At 39.0% G+C, this 18,522-nt stretch overlaps 1 protein-coding gene across 2 annotated transcripts; it reads right to left on the bottom strand.

Moving 5' to 3' along the window:
• Positions 1–3,057: 3,057 nt before the first annotated feature.
• Positions 3,058–17,983, bottom strand: LOC104022007 (uncharacterized). 2 transcript variants are annotated; one of them, XM_087740214.1, is made up of 9 exons: positions 17,963–17,983; positions 17,767–17,881; positions 15,003–16,045; positions 9,792–9,942; positions 8,598–8,691; positions 7,442–7,560; positions 6,442–6,584; positions 5,542–5,739; positions 3,058–3,523 (listed from the first exon to the last, which is right to left on the bottom strand). In XM_087740214.1, exons 3-9 carry the CDS (start codon positions 15,026–15,028, stop codon positions 3,412–3,414), a joined length of 843 nt encoding a protein of 280 aa, XP_087596340.1. In that variant the 5' UTR covers positions 15,029–16,045; positions 17,767–17,881; positions 17,963–17,983; the 3' UTR covers positions 3,058–3,411. The 2 variants fall into 2 exon arrangements, with proteins under 2 accessions (XP_087596340.1, XP_009473938.2); XM_009475663.2 differs by lacking the exons at positions 15,003–16,045; positions 17,767–17,881; positions 17,963–17,983 and adding an exon at positions 11,084–11,154.
• Positions 17,984–18,522: the final 539 nt, after the last annotated feature.

Raw genomic sequence — 18,522 nt, forward strand, 5'->3', positions numbered from 1 at the left:
GTTCTACAAGGTTAATGGGAATATGAGCAAACGGTCTTCTCGGAAATGCTCACCAGTAGTTGATGATTTCTTTTCTGTTACAACTTTGCTTGCTTCCATGACCCATGTACTGTAATACTTACAGACTTTTTAAACCCTGCTCTGGAATTCCTGGAATCATCATAAATGGATTAAATGAAAACTCTTGTTTTCTTTCTGTTCAGTTAAGGAATCTGTCTTTTGATTTGATATTGCTCACTTTTTATTTTGTATTGAGAGAATTAGACATAATGAGAAATGAAGAGACAGTTAAAATGAGACTTGGGAACTCAGTTCTGAGCTCTATCAGCCCTGGACCTGTCCCATGATGTTAGCCAAGACTTTGGGAAAACTTTGCTAAATTTTCATGAAATGTCAGGTTTGAAAGAATCTTTGTTAATAATTGGAAATTGATTTCATGATATTTTGATACTGAGCTCACAGCTATTATTTTAGATTTCAGAGTGCAATCACAACAGATGAAATCTCAAAAGCTCTAGAAAAATAAAGGCTCTACTTTTGTTCCTTTCCTTCCAGGTTTTCTTGAAATCATAGACTAGGTTTAGATTAGACCACTCCATAACATAACTGTGGAAAAGCAAGGGAGTAAAACTCAGGAGTAATTTGCTGCAGGCCCATTTTTTCTTGAGTGAAGCTGACTGTAAGTTTGGCAGGAAAAGAAAGTTAGATAGTAATAATCTAATTTAGAACCCAAAATGTATATTAATTTATCCCTAGTTTGGCATGAACTTGAGTCCAGTTTCAAAAGGTTCCTGCTGCTGGGGTTTCTCGTTGACCGGTAACGTTGAAATGTATCCAGTGTGCTTCCTTGGTCTTATGGCTGTTGTCCAGTCAACCAGCTGGAACCTAATTGCTCTTTTTTTCCCAGTTTCCCATGTGACATTGCTGATAGCGAACATCTCGTTTAAAGCTCATTGCAGCAAAGTGACTCAAACATTACCAGTACATTCTTGCTCCTGGATGCACTTTAAATAAAATCAGCAAGGCTCCCCAGATACTACCTCATATTTCTCTGGGATTCCACAGCCAGAGCATTAAAATAATGAAAGGAAAATTTATGAGAGTAGAACCAACTTCCTGTGCGGAAAGAATAAATCACTGCCTGTGCCTCTTTCTTGTGACTGACCCAGGACTCAGGTCTAAAGAGCAAAGCCCCTGAGCGTGTTCCCAGGAGAGACTCGACCAGCTCCTAATTACATGCGCAAGAAGTGGGTGGTAGCTTCACTAGGAGCTTGTAACTGAAATGTCTACCCACGGGACTGGAGCAATTTCCCATCCTACTCTTGCTTTCTAATGCTGAATTCTGGGATGAGAGCTTAGTCCTCAAGTGCTTTTTGCTGGGATTTGAACATCGCTGATTTGAATGCTCCGTAGTGTCTGATACCTTGGGAAAAGCCTGTTTCCCGTTCCCGTCTCCAGACGCACAGCCTCACAGCAGCCAGTATTCAGTATTCAGCTACTCGCTGCTGGCTGTCTCTGGCTGGGTCAGTAAAGGTGCTCCTTCAGGCTCTGCTTCCTCTCTGCTTTAGCTCCCTGCCTTGCTTCTGAGGAGATGGTGTTTTCTCACATACATCCTCAGTTGAGAAGAATATGTTTCAACCTTTGTTTTTACCCTTTCCATTCCCAAACACAACAGTGGGGTTTTTATGTTGATTACTGTATTATACTATATCTGGATTAAGTTCTAGATCTGAGGTAGACTACTAGCCTCAGAAAGCTTTCAGGTTTTTGGTTCTAATTCTCCCCGCGTGAAAGATTCCTGTTCCTCTGGACTGGTTTGCCATGCTGTAGAGCACACAATGTTCTGCTTTTCCTGTTTCAAAGCTCTTGTTGTGTTGTTGTTTCTGTGTTAACCACATAATCTCTCTCTGAATTTGTAAAAAAAAAGCTTGTTGCCATGTATTGTTGAACAATACCGTCTCGAGTCTGTAGCACGTTTATGGAGGGGTTTGTCATAGCGTGGTCTGTTCCCATTGCTGGGGTGGACTACACTGACTGGATCTAGTTATCAAACCCCGTGAGCATGTAAACACTGGGAAGGAACTGGCCTGCTTCTATGAACTGCAAGAATATTTCCTGCTTGTGAGCCCTCAACCTGACACCTCTTTGCAGTGAGCCATTGTCTTTTTCCTTTCACAGCTGCAGAAAATACTTAGAGCTAGATACAGTTGTACATTCAAAATCTTGTGATCCAGTTCATGCAATGTTTTGACCAACTGCTAGGCTGTGGGAAGGTAAGGGCAGTCTTGAGGGAGAGCCTGGAAACTTTTCAAGCTGGTCATTTCTCTTGCCCGGACTGAATACAGACATTATACAGAGCTTCTGTGACCTTTCTGATGATAAGTCATTGCACTGCAGAGCTCTACAGGGCTGAGCAGTCATTACTCCTCCCCGTGTAACTGAAACAAACCGCGCCTGCAGCCAATACACAGCAGAGAATTTATTGACTGTCTCTGGAATTAGGCAATTCTGTTAATTGTCTTCATTTTCCAGGACTCCGTCATTCTTTTCCTGAACCATTAGTGGCACAGCTATTTGCGTGCCAGCATGAGCTGCCTGGAAAAAAAAGCTGAAATTGAACAGCAAATGAATCAAAGACAAGGACAGATACCTCTCAAAGATAATTGCATTCAGATATCCTGGAGAGCCCTTACAAATCCCTTTTCAGTTTCCACAGCTCTTTTCCTCATTGTGGCTTTGGCTTGAGGAACCTCTATTAAGCAAGAAGACATTCCTAAACAATGCCAGCAATGAGTCAAGACTTCTTTCCTTTTTCATGATTTACCTCCCCAGTGCTCTCTAGCTATACCAAACTCCCAAGCAAGGACTTTTTGCATTATTTTTTTATTTCTAAGGATCAAAATGATTGGGGTGGCTCTGCCTTTCCCATCTATAAAGCGCATTAAAGAGCACTTGGACATTGGTGGGTCATAAAGAAGGAAAATGCGTAGCTTGTTCTTTTATTCAGTTGTTTTGGTTTTTTTTTTTCATCCTTTTCTTCGCAGCCTGGATGTTAATCCCTGTACCATTTCCCACAATGAACATGTGGTCTGAACTTGGACATGTTTTAAGTAAATGCAGTGGGAGTCAATAATTGCAAGTTGCTGTCTACATAAAGTTTCTAGACAAGAAAGACACCCAATATTTTTAATACACCAAAATCATGACACTCAGTATACACATTATGTCTTATTTACATACCATTTATCCATACTTACTTGAAGTCTGTGGTATCACAAATGCATTCAAAATATTATATTTCTGCTTCAGTCTCTTTGATAAAAAAAAAATAGTCACTTCCATACACAGGATTTATTGTATCTTTTAAGTGATGTGGTTCTAGCACAGCTGTGATCCCACAAAAACACAGTGCTAGAGTATAGTACACATTTTGAAAAAAACCCTGATATCTGGGGGTGAACAGTCCTCTGGCAGTTTTGGGATACCATCCAGCATTTTCAGGTTTGGCAAACTGGAGAATACACTTAAAGAGAGACAAAAGAAAAATAGAAATTGAGATAAATAATCTTGGGAAATCTTGAGAACAAAATAGACACTGATAAAAAACAAAGAGTGGATTCAAACATATCCAAAATAGATTTGTGTTGTTGGAAATGTTGATTTGTCATTTGTTGCAGAAATTATTTGATAAAGAGCTAATGAAAAATTTTCAGGCTTCACTCTGTTGCACAAGTTTTATATCCTAGACTCAGTAAAGCACTACTAGTGTCTACATTTTTAATAGAGTAGAACCAAACCAGCTGTCTAATGCAAAAGAGAGGACAGAGTGTTAACCTAGACTGAATTTCCTAGACTGCTGAAAAGCAAAGATTCAGACTGCAAGAAGTGCAACTCAACTTTTATCTTCCTGTGACAGAGAAACCAGGCTCTCTGCAAAGCTTTTTGCACTTCTGTTTCTCCCAAAGAAAAGAAGTCCCCGTTTCGTGGGCACGATGCCAAAATGAAACGAATGGCTCTACCTCCTAATATACTGTCCCTTTTAAACAGCTCATCAGTATCTCTAACCTCGGTCATGAAGACTGCTGTTTTCTTCTTCAGAGGAGTTTGATGGAGCCGTAGCCCCCTCCATAAGCATCACACAGGGTGTTAACCCACACACTATGGTATTTGCTCCTCCGCCTTTTGAGGTGAGTGTGGACTCCAGTGCTCAATCTCGGCATGTAACTCAGGGCTTTATCTATGCTTGAAAATGATTCAGTCTGTCTTCCAGCACTGGCAGTGAAAGTAATACCAGAGTTATCTATATTTAATTGCCTTAAGAACTGGTAGGATTGGGAGCAGAAACAGAATTGGTAATTGTTAAAAAGTGCTTTTCAGCTTTTCTTCTTCTGAACCTTTTGAAATGCAAATAAAATGTAAAATCCTTTATTTTAAATTTACTTTTAACTTCCACTTTGATATCTGCCTATCTATTTACCTTTAGAAAGCACAAGCATCACCATCACACTGTCAAAGGGATGCGTACTAGACTGAAGGAAAAAGCCTACTGGAAACTCAGAAAGGTTTTCATTAAACATTTTTTGTTAAGCTTCTCTTTTTTTTTTCCCCTCCCAGGAAGAGAAGACTTCTTAGACACATGCTGTAAGGTTTATCTCAAAAATATCATCAATGCCTTGTGTAGATGGCTGACATGACTCCGTGTCTGTAGTGGGGAAAAACATGCAATTGTGCAGATTTCTGAAGAGCTCAGAAGGAACACGCTGCGTTCCCCTTTCTGACCTGTGTGCAATTTTTTTCCTGGCAACAGGGTTTTGGAGTCAAAGCAACTAGGGAAGAATGGAATAGGGGTGTGAGTGTCAAAATACGCATGAGACTTAGAATAAATTATCTGCCCCTGAATTCTCTACTCTATCTCGGATTTGAATTTTCCTTTCCAGTGTCCGAGGCAGCTCTGTTAAGTCTACACTATACTGTGCTGCCTGTGACATATACCTACACTGAGCAGGGAGTTCAAGGCAGTGCAACTTCCACAGTGCTGCCACGGAGAGAGGAGAGAATCCAGAAAAATCTAATGAAGGTAACTTAGTTTTCTCTTGCTTTAGCTCCCATCTTGCAATACATCCTTCTGATTCCATCTCTTGACATGTAATGCAATTTAGACTCCTTTCAGAATACACGAGGGATGCAATGAGACTGAAGAGAGTTTGAGTAATAGGAAGTTTCTATTAATAAAAGGGAATCTAATTTATCTGCCCTGGTCATTGTCTCTAAACTTGATCCATGGACTTAGTTCAGTTCAAGAACTGCTAGTCATGTGATTACAAAGCCTCCTAGGCAGTTTCTGAATATTTGTGGCTATTCTCAGATACTGGCTCACCAGCCCATGTTCCTGGAGCATTTATGATAGTTGACACTATGGGAAAATAAAAAAGATTGCTTGGGAGAGCTTGTTGTATTTGAGATCCTATCCCTTTTGAACTCTCTCACAATCATTTCTTTGTATTGTTCAACTTTTGTTGGCTACTAGATGGCAAGACTTACAGTTGTCTGTATCTTTCTTGAAACTCACAGGGATTCCTCTTGAGTATAAGGGATTCAAGTGGAGTATGCCTGAAGTCTGATATTCCACTTAGTGTCATGATGTTATTTTCAGCGAGTGATAAGTGCTGAATCTGAGGTATCTTTGGCAGCTGTTTGAAGGATGTAAAGTGGTTTTTATTGACATTTAGTTCTCTGCATCTGTAAAGCATAAAGCATATGACATCACTGATCACATCGTTGATGTTATGTACCTGTAAGCCAACACAGGGATGACTCTTCAGGTAGTCGAAGTCATGGCAACTTAGGGCTTCCAATGAGAGATACAAGAATTTGATTCCTTGAGACTTGCTTTCACACTAGTTTTACATTTGTGTTATTTTTGCCTAGACATGGACTGCAAGATCAGATCCCTACACTTCATACTTTCAGCTTTCTTTATATTGTACAATGGATACATCATTATTCTTGCTTTCAGTATTACAGCTTTCCATATAACTAGACATACAACAACAGAGAAACAACAGATGGATTGAAAAAATATAGTTGTCATGGTCACACCTGGCCTCTCTGCTTGGGTTATGTTCCACCATCTCTTCATATAGATTCCTTCATCTTTCAACAACTTTCCCTTTTATGCAAAAATATCACTGAACTTGATGAGACTCAGGAATTATCCACCAGGAATAAAGGAGACATCACCTGACCTCTTTACTGGGTATTTTCAACTTGGGAATGACATGAACTCAGAATAGCAATATACTGACGGATTCTCAATATAATACCCCTCAAAATATCATATTTTGGCAGTTCTCAGGAGTCTGCTCCAGCTATTACTTAGGTAAATAATAGTTTTGATTTCTATGATATTGCATAAAAATAGAAACAGGACGTTTTGTCTACCTTGGCAACCTTATGGCACTTAGGTCTGTCAAAGAATTGTCCACCAACCAAAGTTTTTCCACCCGAATTAGTCTTTGGAGAATCCTTTTGAAGTTTTCCATCTGGTAAAGATCACCCAGGTCCTGAAATGAAAGGTTCAGCTCCTGGGAAGGGAAAAATAAGAGAAATCACTTACTTTTTTTTTCTTGCTTTTTAGTAACTATATCATTAAATCTTTTCAATGTCAGAATTAGTTAAAAGGTGAATCTGTTTTATTATGCTGCTCTTATACCAATTTGTGTTGCCAACTGCCAAATTCACCTTAGAATCATAGTGATGCACTGCATAATTCCTCAAAAGTAAAGAAGAAAGAAACCATCTCTGAAGCATGTGAATCTTACTGTCCAGCCCCTCCTGCCTCTTGAGTGGGCATGCCTGTGTGTGCACTCTGGGCAGAGAAAGCAGGACTAAGGGATTGTAGCTTATTGGTTTGGCCTCTAAATTCATCTGGAAAAAAAAAGTGCTGTGCAGTCGCCAGATATCAGTATTCCCCAGTGTTGATGCATTGGCAGAGGCATGATGCATCGCACTGGATCTCAGTGTTAAAAGTTACTACCTGATTTTAGGGAGGTTATAAGTTACTGCTGGTCAGAACCAGCAGCAATGTAGTACCTCCAGCCAAAAGAACTGCTCAGGCTGGTATGAGGAGAGACTGAAAGAGCTGAAATTAAACTACTCCATTCTCTAACTGTTCATTTACCATCAGGCACTAAGCAGGCAAAGAACGTCACTAGTTGAACAAATGAAGCCCTATCACAACACAGGAGTTTAGTCTTTGCACAGGGTCAGAACCCAAATTACAATATATTCCAGTGCTTCCCCTGGCTTGCAAAAACCTTCTGGTTTACAATGTCATGGTGCCAGTCTGACCTTTAAAACTGCTAGCTGCAAGGAGTGGCTGGCACATTATTATTTGGCTTATTTACTACTACAGTACAAAGAGTTAATAAGAAAGATTTACAGCACAGTTTTCCCAGTTCTCTTGCAGTTTCCTCTGACGCTTCTCTGTGTCAGTTACTTGTTTTCTTTTTTTCAAAGTATGTTCTTCTCCTCTGAAAAATAGCTCTTCTTCTGAGGGCCCTGGTCAGAAAAAAAGATTTTCAATAGTGGATGTGATATGGAACTGGCACTTAGTTACTTGCTGAAAGATTATATATATGGCTGGGAAGATATCCGAAATAAAGAAATATATATAATATTACAGGTGCGTTTCCAGGCCTCTAAGATGTAAATTAATGCGAAGATTTTTCTACCATTCCTGGGCTCATAATTCAGCAAGCAATCTAAGGTCATGATGATTTGGTACATGGTTAGTAAATGACATTCCTTCTATAGCTCAGAATAAAAGCTTTTTCTAAATGGTTGAGCATAAGCATCTGAGTTCTAAAATACTGTTTCTATGTACTCTTTCACATGCTATGAGTTTATATAGCAGTTATGTACTTATCCTTTAATTGTCCTGAGCAAGGGGTATGTTTGTAACTTCCAGTCCACTGACAACAACTGCAACTGGGATTAATAGCCATACTCAAAACCTCATTTGTATTAAGAACGACACATGCTGAAGACTTAAAGTCAATGGGTCTACCGAAATGCTCAAAGCTATGCACATCTTCAAATTCCTAACTAAAGCAAGGACAGTGTGGAATTTTTCTGCTGTTTAGCCCCAAACAAGCAAACACTGGATTTTAAAATCCGCCTTCCATTCCTCATTCCTGAGTGCATCTCTAAATTGCAATGGGCCAATTCAGTTTTAAAATAATATATATGTGCCGCTGTATGCAACTGGATTTCACTCTCATCTTCTTGTTTGGCATATTGCTATTGCATTCTGCACAATGTTTAAATGTTAATGAACTTTTGAGAGAAGTAATCAATACCACATTAATACTAAAAATTTTCAAATTACAGTTCTGGCTTTTGTTTCCCATTTTCAAAATTACAAAGGGTATTTTCCTAGTGATTAAAAAAAGTAAACATGTACAATATGGGATGAAATCCTGCCGCTTTTCAAAACAATGGCAAACTCTATGATTTAAGCTCATACCATTTAAGGACATACTGTTTGAGTAAATAGAGTTAAGGCTTCAATGTGAATATGTCTTTTTGGTCTTTACCTTCCCTCACTCGGGGACAATGAAGCTGATTTCCTCGAACATCATGTTCTTCTATGTCACACCAGTTGAGATACTTGAAATAATCAGAAGGAAGCTTAAAAAAAGCAAAAAAAAGATATGAAAAAGCAAAAAAAAGATACGAAAGACTCAGTTAAGGTTTTTCAGTTTCTGGCATTGTGTTTTCTCATATTTCTGGCCTTATTCCAGTAGAAATAATATTCATACATGTTTACAATGTCCTCTGCCTTAATACCACCTGGTGAATAGCAAAATGATCTATGGAAGTGAGGATATAAAGGCATGCATTTGTGTATGCGTATGCATGTAAACACATTTCTGGACAAGCTTACATACAATATATCCTGAATGCAACTGAAGCACTAAATCTAAATACAGAAAATCTGCTGGTGCAGTTGAGAATATGAGGTTTCTGCCCATTTTGCTTTTCCATTAAAACATGTTCTATAATTTCCAGGGCATCGGTCTCCCAGAAGGGAGCAAGGAACAAAGTCTCTAACTAACTCTGCCTGTAGCGTATGGAGTAGGTGTGATTTGTGTCATGCCCAACAGAAACACCATGATTGCCTACAGTGGGGGAACCTCTCAGTGCAATGCAGCTTGGCTCTTTGCTCAAAATTCCAGCATTTCTTTCACTGGAAACCACGATGGTGGAGTTGGGGGTGGAGGAGAGATGGAGCATGCACCTCTGACTCATCCCCTCCAGTCAGAGCTGAGCTATACACACATCCAGAAGCTGCTAAATGCTGTGGGGATTCACAGTTTAGGTGTAGTTTACCACAGCCCCTTCTGGTTTACTTCTACGAATTGGCTCAGATATTGGAGAGAGATATTCTCACAGAATGTCTGTATTGTTACCTTTCATAGCACTCCTGATTATGACATTTTATAGCATATGTATACAGCCTCTTCAGGATTTATTATATACTTGACCATTGCATCCAGTTCTGTGCATAGGGCTCAAAGGCTTCCTGGGCCACTGAGTCAAATCCCCTGCCACTGCTGGCACCTCATCATATAATCTTATTTATAATCGTCTGATCTAGCTTTGGAAGATAAAAGGAGGCAAACCATAATCAGCTTCAAAGCTGAGGAAGAGATTTCAGCCTTCGTTACTCTTTGTCAGTGTCTCTCTTCTATAAATTTGTAATCAGACTGGTATAGCCAGACACTTACTGGGGAAGGTAGCCCAGAATCACAGTTCTGCCTGATGAATCCTCTGTTTTGTGATAAAACCGGTGGAATAGTGTGTGTATTGCTTAGGATGGAGCAGCAGGATGAATAGGATTTACAGAATTTTTGCTTGCTTGTAGTCAGACCTGAGGAACTAGAGAGGAGATGTTAAACAAGTAATCGATTCTGTTCAGAGAAATGCAAAGTATTTTATAATAGCAGAAAATACAGAGTAGTAAGGGGTAGGACTTACCACCAGACAATAGCCACATGATCCCAAGGTCAAACCATAGGTAGGGCAATCCCTTCCAGTCCCTTAATGGGACCTCTCACCTAAGTACTGTTCACTTACGCATACGAGGCTTTCACAGATATGTCCAAACATTAGAAAGAGGATCTTACTGGCAATTTGTTAGAAAAACTCCATCTTGGAGAAAATTAAGAACTGAACTTGTTCAATAGCATGATATGCCCCATTTTATCCTGTATACCCCTGCTTTTATGGATCCAGGTTGTATGAAAAGATACCTCAACTGTTTATTTTAATCCCTTGAGTATGTTTTAGTAGAATATCGAGGCTCCAAAGAAAAGTTGAGCTTCGTTCAATAGAGTCTTGAAGTCATGTGCTTCTGTGCTTTGCTAGTTCATTGCCTAAGAACACATTTGAAAGTACATTTCATATACCCCAACTGATGCAATTTCTCCAGAGAGATTGAATAATTTGCAGACTGGCAGCTGCAATTTAGAAATTTGCCATGGAATACTTAAAAAAAAAAAAATTTAACTTAGTAAGTGTGTGCATACAGCACTATAATTTGACTTTTACTGGACAAGCTCTGCGAGAGCTTGCCAGAAAGTATCAGCTGTCAGTAAGCGTCATTAAAACAATTATAGTCAGGAGCAGAAATGGAGAATAAAAATGCAGTTTTAAAATGCTCTAGTGAGGATGGTAATGAAAGTTTCATATTGAGTGTAACAGACAAGCTAAATACAACATCAGTTAAAACTTATAATTACAGATTATTGGCAAATAATAATGAAGAGACGTATTCTGTTGACCTTACTAAGATTGGTTTGCCTTTTTTAAACATCATCAAAACCCAATATTACATCTTTCCTGGCTTTTGCCTGAGAGTGCATCCAGACTGCACAGAACAGTACTGACATACGGAACTATTCCTCCCTTCATGCTTTATGCTTTTTTTTTTAATAGGATCAAACCAGCCAGAATAAACCATAGGTGACTTAAAGGAAGCTGAGCAAGCTCAGCATTTCTGAAAATAACAGCAATTTACTTAGGCATTTTTAGAGGTCATCTTGAGGCAAACAGACGATTTTCATGTGTGTGTGCTGCTGCAGATCAGCAGGCATTCACACACACAGCAACCCTGTGAAAAGAGGATTTACATTTGGTCAATATAAAAAAAAAACCAAAACCAAAAATAAAGTACTGCTTAGCCCTATCTTGGGATTTGTTTTGCTTCTGCTTCCTTGTATGTTAAATGAGGTCGTACCAGAGAAATATGTATAAATTCTTTTATATTTAAGAAAAAGATCTATTATTCTTCTCAGTTTTGGAAGCAATTTGTTAGGTTGTATTCAAATGACTATTATAACTGCAAGACTTTTGAAAACCTACCTGCCTCTCAGCTAGATACTGCCTCCTCTGCCGAGGCATGAATATACACTCCTAGTCCCTTGAAATGTGGGGTAAAACATTTTAGCTGAATCATTTAACATGGTATCTATTGTGATCTTTGGCAGAAGCCCACTCACAAAATTCCGTATCGGTGATGGAAAATAAAACATGAAGTTCCAGAATCAATATGGGATAGATAAGACTACTCCAGTCAGGTGGGTAGTGAGATTTCTATTGGAAAGAGTGACAGAAGGAAGCATTTTTCATCTCAAAACTGCCTGAGTTTAACAAGCACCAGCTGGACCCTAACATTATGTCACAGAAGATTTTTCTGAAGGAGCAAGCGCAACATTGCTTTTCTTTCCCTTGCTTTGTTTTCCTTACTATTTTGCTGCAAAATTGATGCAAAAGAAACGGCAATGAATGAGGCAGGATGCAATTCCAAACAATTACAGATCACACAATACATGAAAGTAACAAAATTTCTGCCTTGATTGTGAGGCCCTTTGGCTGGATATGAATCTCCAATGACACCTCTGGGAGCAGCACACTAGATTATGTCAAGCATTAGGGGAAAAAAAATTAGATTCATGATGTCTGTCCAGGCTGAGTCATTTCCTCTCGCTTTGCCTGCAGTGAGAAGTTGGTGGTTATCATAAATCATAGACCTAAATTCTTATGAGAGAGGAATTAATTTCACTAATGGAAACCCTCTGTGGCAATAGCATTCCTCCATTCTCTCTCTTCTTGGAGGGGGGGCAGTATCTACGATGTCTTTTAAGCAGAGATACTGGATATTATATTTTAAGAATCCTATAAAAGAGGATTGGAAAGAAAACTTAAAATGTTAAGGGGAAAAATCTTGCGTGTGAGCAACTTCTAATTTCTGAGGCTGGCCCTCAGTCTGGTTGTTTGTATCATGGCTATAGCTTTACCACTCATGTCAAATCCATGTACAAAATTTCAGAATACTCAAGTCAACATTAAACATCTAAAACCTCCATCTGGTTAAAGTATGATTTCTCCCACCTAGCTGGAGTTGCCAGCCTGCAAAGCCAGGCTTAGCAAATTTTCTTGGCTCCCTCGACAGTCAGTGGAGACAAGTGGGTATGGCCAGATACCCACTTACTCAACCCAGCCTCGATGCCTATTATTTTCAGCTGGAGTGAACTACAGTCCACACTGTCCACATGATGAGTCCACAGGCTTTCCTGAGAGTGGACACAGCTTCAAGGCATCTGAAGTTTGATGAGGAGGATCCCACTTTAAGTGCCTAAAGGGTGCTTTGAAATAGCAGGACTTCTGATCACTTAAAAAAAGCTCAGGGAAATCATTCTGTTCCATGTAGCATCATTGAAATGTATTAGCCATTTCATCTAAATAATTAAACAAACAAACAAATTGTACAAAACAATTCTTTGCTAGCCCCTTGAAATCTAGAGTGCTGCATATGAGCTGAATAGAGGTAGCATGGACTGTGAAAGTACTGGTAAGTGAAAGTACTCATGACTAAACCAATATATTTTATGCTTTTTCCTCAGTGGAAGTCCCAGTGGAGAACTAAGTGGCTGAAATATTTTGTAAACTGGAAGGAATGAGTACAGAACAGCTACCGCATTTTTCAAAAGATGATTTATGAGATATCTTGGAAAATCATGCACTCCTATAGAGTTCACTGTTAAAAGTCACACATTAGCAAGATGTCAGTGTCAGTTGTGTGTTCATGAAATGGGTCTGCTTCTCCTCCCACTGACATCTTGGCAACATTTTCATAGGCAACAAAATGCTGTAAATTTTCCAGCTGCAGCGCAAGTACATTTGAGTCCAGCTGAGTTTAAGGGCAGAATATATTAAAAGCCCATGAAAGACTTTGAAGAGCTATACCTAAGCCACTTCTGAAACTATACCAGTGAAAGATATTCTGAGTGAAAAACATTCCTTCTGTGTAGTATTTTAGATATTTGGCTGTTAAGAAAAGACTGTCAGTCAAAAGACTCCTTTCTCCTGGTGTAACTGGCAGCCTTGATAAACAAACATTTTAAACTCTACAGCACAGGTTCAGCTTTGCCTCATGGAAAATGGCAAATGGAAAGCTCAGTGGAAGAGGAGTAAAGATAAAGAAGATTATAAGCAAACTCTTGCAACTGGGATCTGAAAGGCTGGGACAAATCCCAGTGTTTTGAGTAGTTTTGGGGTCCGGTCTAACTTCTAATAGTCTTATCCCCAGCTACTTTTCATGACTCAGCAGCCTCGAGTAGGCTTAGCTTTCACTGAACCATGGCTGCTTTCCCTGTAGATCTGAAATGTCCTTGATAAAAGACTTGGGAGTAAGTAGTAGGGCTATTTATACTGCCTCTTCACATATTCAGAGTCAGAATTCCTATGGTGCTTGCTACAGCTTCACATCCCACCAGATCACAGAGCATATACGATGGAAAGGCCCCACGTGGCTGATCCCAGTGGAAGTCTGGTCAGATTGCTATTTAACAGCAAAGTGCTCCAAGCTCTTTCAGTCCTGCTACTATGGAAGTGAAAAACATGGACCTTTCTAAAGGAACCAAATCTAATGTATTTTAAGATCATCTTAGAATAAGAAAAAAAAAGAAAAAAAAACCCCAAAACTAAGAAAAGGGCGATACATCCTCCCAAAGTGAAGAGTTCTTATATCTAGGTCAGAGCTGCTGATCTTGCACAGGCTCTAAGAGCGCTGGTTATGGATCTGTCCAAGCCACTTGCACAAATAGCTGTTTGCTTGTGTGATACAAACACCCAGTTATTTATGTTGTCTCAGTCAATTGCCCATGCCAAAGCTGATCAACATAAATGAACTGCGGGGTTAACTTACAAACACAATTTGTATAGGTATTTAAAAGACAGCAGACTCAGAATTCAGGCTGTGCTTTGTTCAAAATGCACACAATTTACTGTTATGTAGCAGCTGTTGCTTGTTTGCAAACATTTATTATGAGGACTCTCTGAACTTAGAATAGTAGAGGACTTGGACATTGTGTTTCCATGCTCTATTACCTTTCAATTACTTTTTATAGGAGTTTTATGAGACATTATGCAACATTTTGAAGCAGTTGTTTTGAGCATAATTTAGTGACAAACACACCTGTAAGTTATGGTAACAGTGCATTCTTGCTGTTAGCTGTACCATCAATTATCTTGCTTTATGCATCATAAAATTGCCCCCCCAAAAGACATAATTAACATAATTAGGTCTTATCACCATAATTATACATTCCCAGCATATTAACTAACACTCCATGCATCTCTTCATGGATCTAACTTGCAACAATACAAATTCCACATCTCCATCAATGTGCCTTTCACACATTTTTACAACAAATTATACATTTTTTGTTGAGACACCTTTTGTCTTTCAGTAATCAGCCAATGACACCAAGAAAAAAACCATTTTTCTTCCTGTTTCCACTGCACAACAATCTCCATCAGCAATACAGGTTGGTACATATTAAAAAGATACTCAATCCTGTAACATTATCTTTGTTAAAGCGTGTCAAGCCAGCTGTGCAATGACTACAGTTACTTCTCCTCTTTCACCCTCCTACCTTTCAGACATGTCTTGTTGTTGCATAAAATCCTCACATCTTGCATAAGGCTATTTGTCTACAGTCAAAGCTTATCTTCCCATCTTTGCCCCTGGACCGAGAGGTAGTTCTACATCCTCTGAGGGGAGGTAACCTGCAAGGATGCTGGCTGGGGCCGTATGGATTCACTGTCTCCAAGGAAACACTGTCACCTCGCAACGCAGTCACGTTAGGAGCTATTGTTACCAATCTCTTAAGCACATCAAACAAATTCCTGTGCCGACCTAGCTGGTATCAATGAACTGTCTTCCCAGAACGTGGCTAAAGATAGGTTGGTGATAACTGTAGCAAGATACGTGATCATCCAGGTGAATCTCTGGTGCGCTCACTCCAGCGACTTCGCTTTTATGAATTGCTTTCACAGTTTTGCCCACTTGAAGTTTATCTTTTCTTTGCTTAAAAGATCCCCTGCTTCATTAATGGCTGTTAAATGCCTTATTAATTTATCCAAGAACTTTGCATGAAAAGAAAATAGATACTTAAAGAGTCTCATATTTTGTTTAATGTTCATGAAAGTTCTCCACGAGCATCTCTTCACTCTGTTGAATGTCCTTGCCTCATTTGAATGTGCTCAGCCATTTTATAAACAATCTTCCAGGCTTCCTTCTTCGAGTTTGCATCTGAGAATGAAAACAAGAGACTCTTCCCTTGGTGGGAACCGACAGGTCAGTTTTGTGTCTATTTTTGTATTACATTTTACATTTAATGAAGCTATTCACTTCAAAATGTGCTTGATATAATGTTCGTTTGGTTCACTCAGACAAAGTGTAGATTCTGGCAGCGTGCCACTGACGGAATTGCAGCAGCCCAATATTGTTACAGGCATTGGCTAGTCCCTGCTGAAGTTTACAGATGGCTTTTAAGCTCTACCAGTAGTTACGGGAACCAAGTTTCAGTGCTGTGCTGTGTAAGGTTATAATAGAGCCGTCAATCATGCCCTATCGATCTGCATCGCCCACATTACAGGCACAGTTCCTTCTTCACTTGAGCTCCTAGGCTCCATACTGAAAGAAGAGGGGATAAATAGATTAAGATCAATGTGGAAAAAAGTACACAGGAAAACCCTCTGCCCAGTGATATTTGACTGGAAATACCATATAATCACAAACCTCTACAGTTCAGATTTCCTACCTTTCAATTTTTTCACAGAAAAATTATTTCTTATCCTCCCTTTCCTTCAGATTTCTCTTTTCTCTTCTTCTTGGTCATTATAAAGGCTGATCATTATAAAATCTTTCTGTGTAGAGAGGTATGTGCTTTTCCCAACAGTGACTGAAGTCTCCAAAACATTCTCTTTGAAATTCTCTGGGCAAACTTCACTGTGCCAGTAAAGTACAGGAGCATAATGTTTACCAGAAAATTTCAGCTCCTATCCAAAGGTATTTGTGTTCCAAACATTGAATTGTCAGATCATTATCTGAAATTTAACAAAGCAGTCATTCCATACAGGTTTCACTAAAACCTTAAGTGGTACGAACTGAGTTTGTTACAGGGTGGGCAGAGGACAGGGTATTAAGAGTTGCATCAGGTCACTTGAGCATATCTTTCCTCTATCTGCTGAGAAAATAAAATAACATTTATTTCTAATTTAAACAAGACTGTAATTTGGGGCCTTTCTACTTACCATTTTTCCTCTATATATAAAATGAAAGGTATTGGTCCACATCACAGCCTAATGGGCTTCAGATCTTTTATGGCAAATGCATTCCTCATAAAGCATATGAAAAATTACCTACGTGCTATTTCACTGAAATGACATATTTAAGATGGTGTTGGCCTTCCCATTCTAAACACTATTTTTCAGATCTTTACAACCTGCCCATAAAAATGTGCTTCTGCCAAGAAATTCAGCACTATGTCCCATCCCTGAAAGAAAGAAATAGTTTTTCCCACTTTATCCAATTTTGACCAGTAATTTTGTCTTTGAAATGGCTCAGCAGGGCAAATACAGAGCGGGCATCAGTCTCAACCACGTGTCTCTCCCATCTACATTTGACCAACTGGATGCTTCCCTGCATGTCCTAGAGATACAGCTGGTGCACTCCTGAAATATGGATGAACCGAGCAGAATACATCTCATCCTGCGATCTGATTAATGACGGAAACAATTCAAATTATTATGACTGCTGTAGGCCACAAGAGGCCCTGTTGTTCTGGGCACCATAGAAAGCCAGTAAAATAGAGTTTGCTCCAGAGAGTTTGTAGTCTAATTGAACAGAGCAGAAAGACAAAGAGTAGGAGAAAGGAAATAATATTATCCCTCCCCCTTTTATACAGAAATAACTGAAATGCTCAGACCATGAAGTCCTGGTGCTGTGGTAGTCAACAGCAAAAATTCAGTTAATGTGAATAGGGTCAGCATTCATACAGGATTCAGAGAGACTGAATTTGTTAAGATCAGACTAGATGAACAATCCAGCTTTAAAGTCTATGCATTTAAATGGCTGGGTTTTTCTGATCTGACATTATGTTAATCATCGTTAAAGAATACTTAAATGACACTTCTCTGTTATAACATTTTTCTGATTCGGGGATACGACAGCTCGTAAAAAATCAGTTTGCTGATGTAATTTCATGTTCTTTATCTAAAATTCTTTCTTTACTTACTGTTAGCTTGATACTTACTGATATCAAACCATTAGGTTGATGCCACTAGTAAAATCAGATCTAAAACCTTAACGACATTATAGAAACAGCAGAAAGTTAATTTCTATATTGATCTTACCTGGTTTGACTGTATACAGGAATCCATGGCATTCATGTTGGATGACTCAGTTAGAGAGAGAGAATTTCTTTGAATATTTCATTAGTATAATCTGCTTGGATACTCATAGGAAGCACTAGAAAAGGAACACAATATTAAACGCATATATGCTCATCTGTGCTTCAGTAGATAAGCAGGCACACTTGCACAAACTAACTGGTTATTTTGCTGAGTTACCCAGGCAACAGATTTCGTTTTGTCCTGCCCATTCAGGATTCCAGTAAATTATTTGACTCCCACTGGTAGGACTTGGAGAGCATTCACAGGGAAAAGCCAAGTACAGCAGAATAAAGTCTTGGATAGAAGAAGAGCAGAGTTAGTGAAACATTTTGCCAGGGTTACCAGACAAAAAGGAATCAACAACTAGCTGTATAAATAATTGATGTGAAAACTGTATATGTCTGGTTTTCTAAGGTGTTATAAACCCATGAGTTCCAAGAGGGTTGAAGGGGCTGTAACCAAGCAACAAGTACTGAAACTTGGTCCTCTATTCTGGAAAAACAATGGGCTTGCAAGTCATAATGACAATATCTGGCACTGAAGATTGAGTCTTTCCACGATTTTACAGTCTTTGGATCAAGCCATAAAAAGAGATGTTTATGGAATGAAGAATGGCATTTTTATTTGGTTTAGGAAAGACTTATTTCAGTACCAAATCTGACTTTTCTAATAAAATGTAGGTCAACAATTTCTGGATGAAGTAGCCTTTTTCTGACA

Source organism: Nipponia nippon, unplaced genomic scaffold, assembly GCF_047370975.1.
Source record: "Nipponia nippon isolate SJK-2023a ecotype South Korea unplaced genomic scaffold, ASM4737097v1 scaffold_7, whole genome shotgun sequence".
In the NCBI taxonomy this organism is placed as follows: Eukaryota; Metazoa; Chordata; class Aves; order Pelecaniformes; family Threskiornithidae; genus Nipponia; species Nipponia nippon.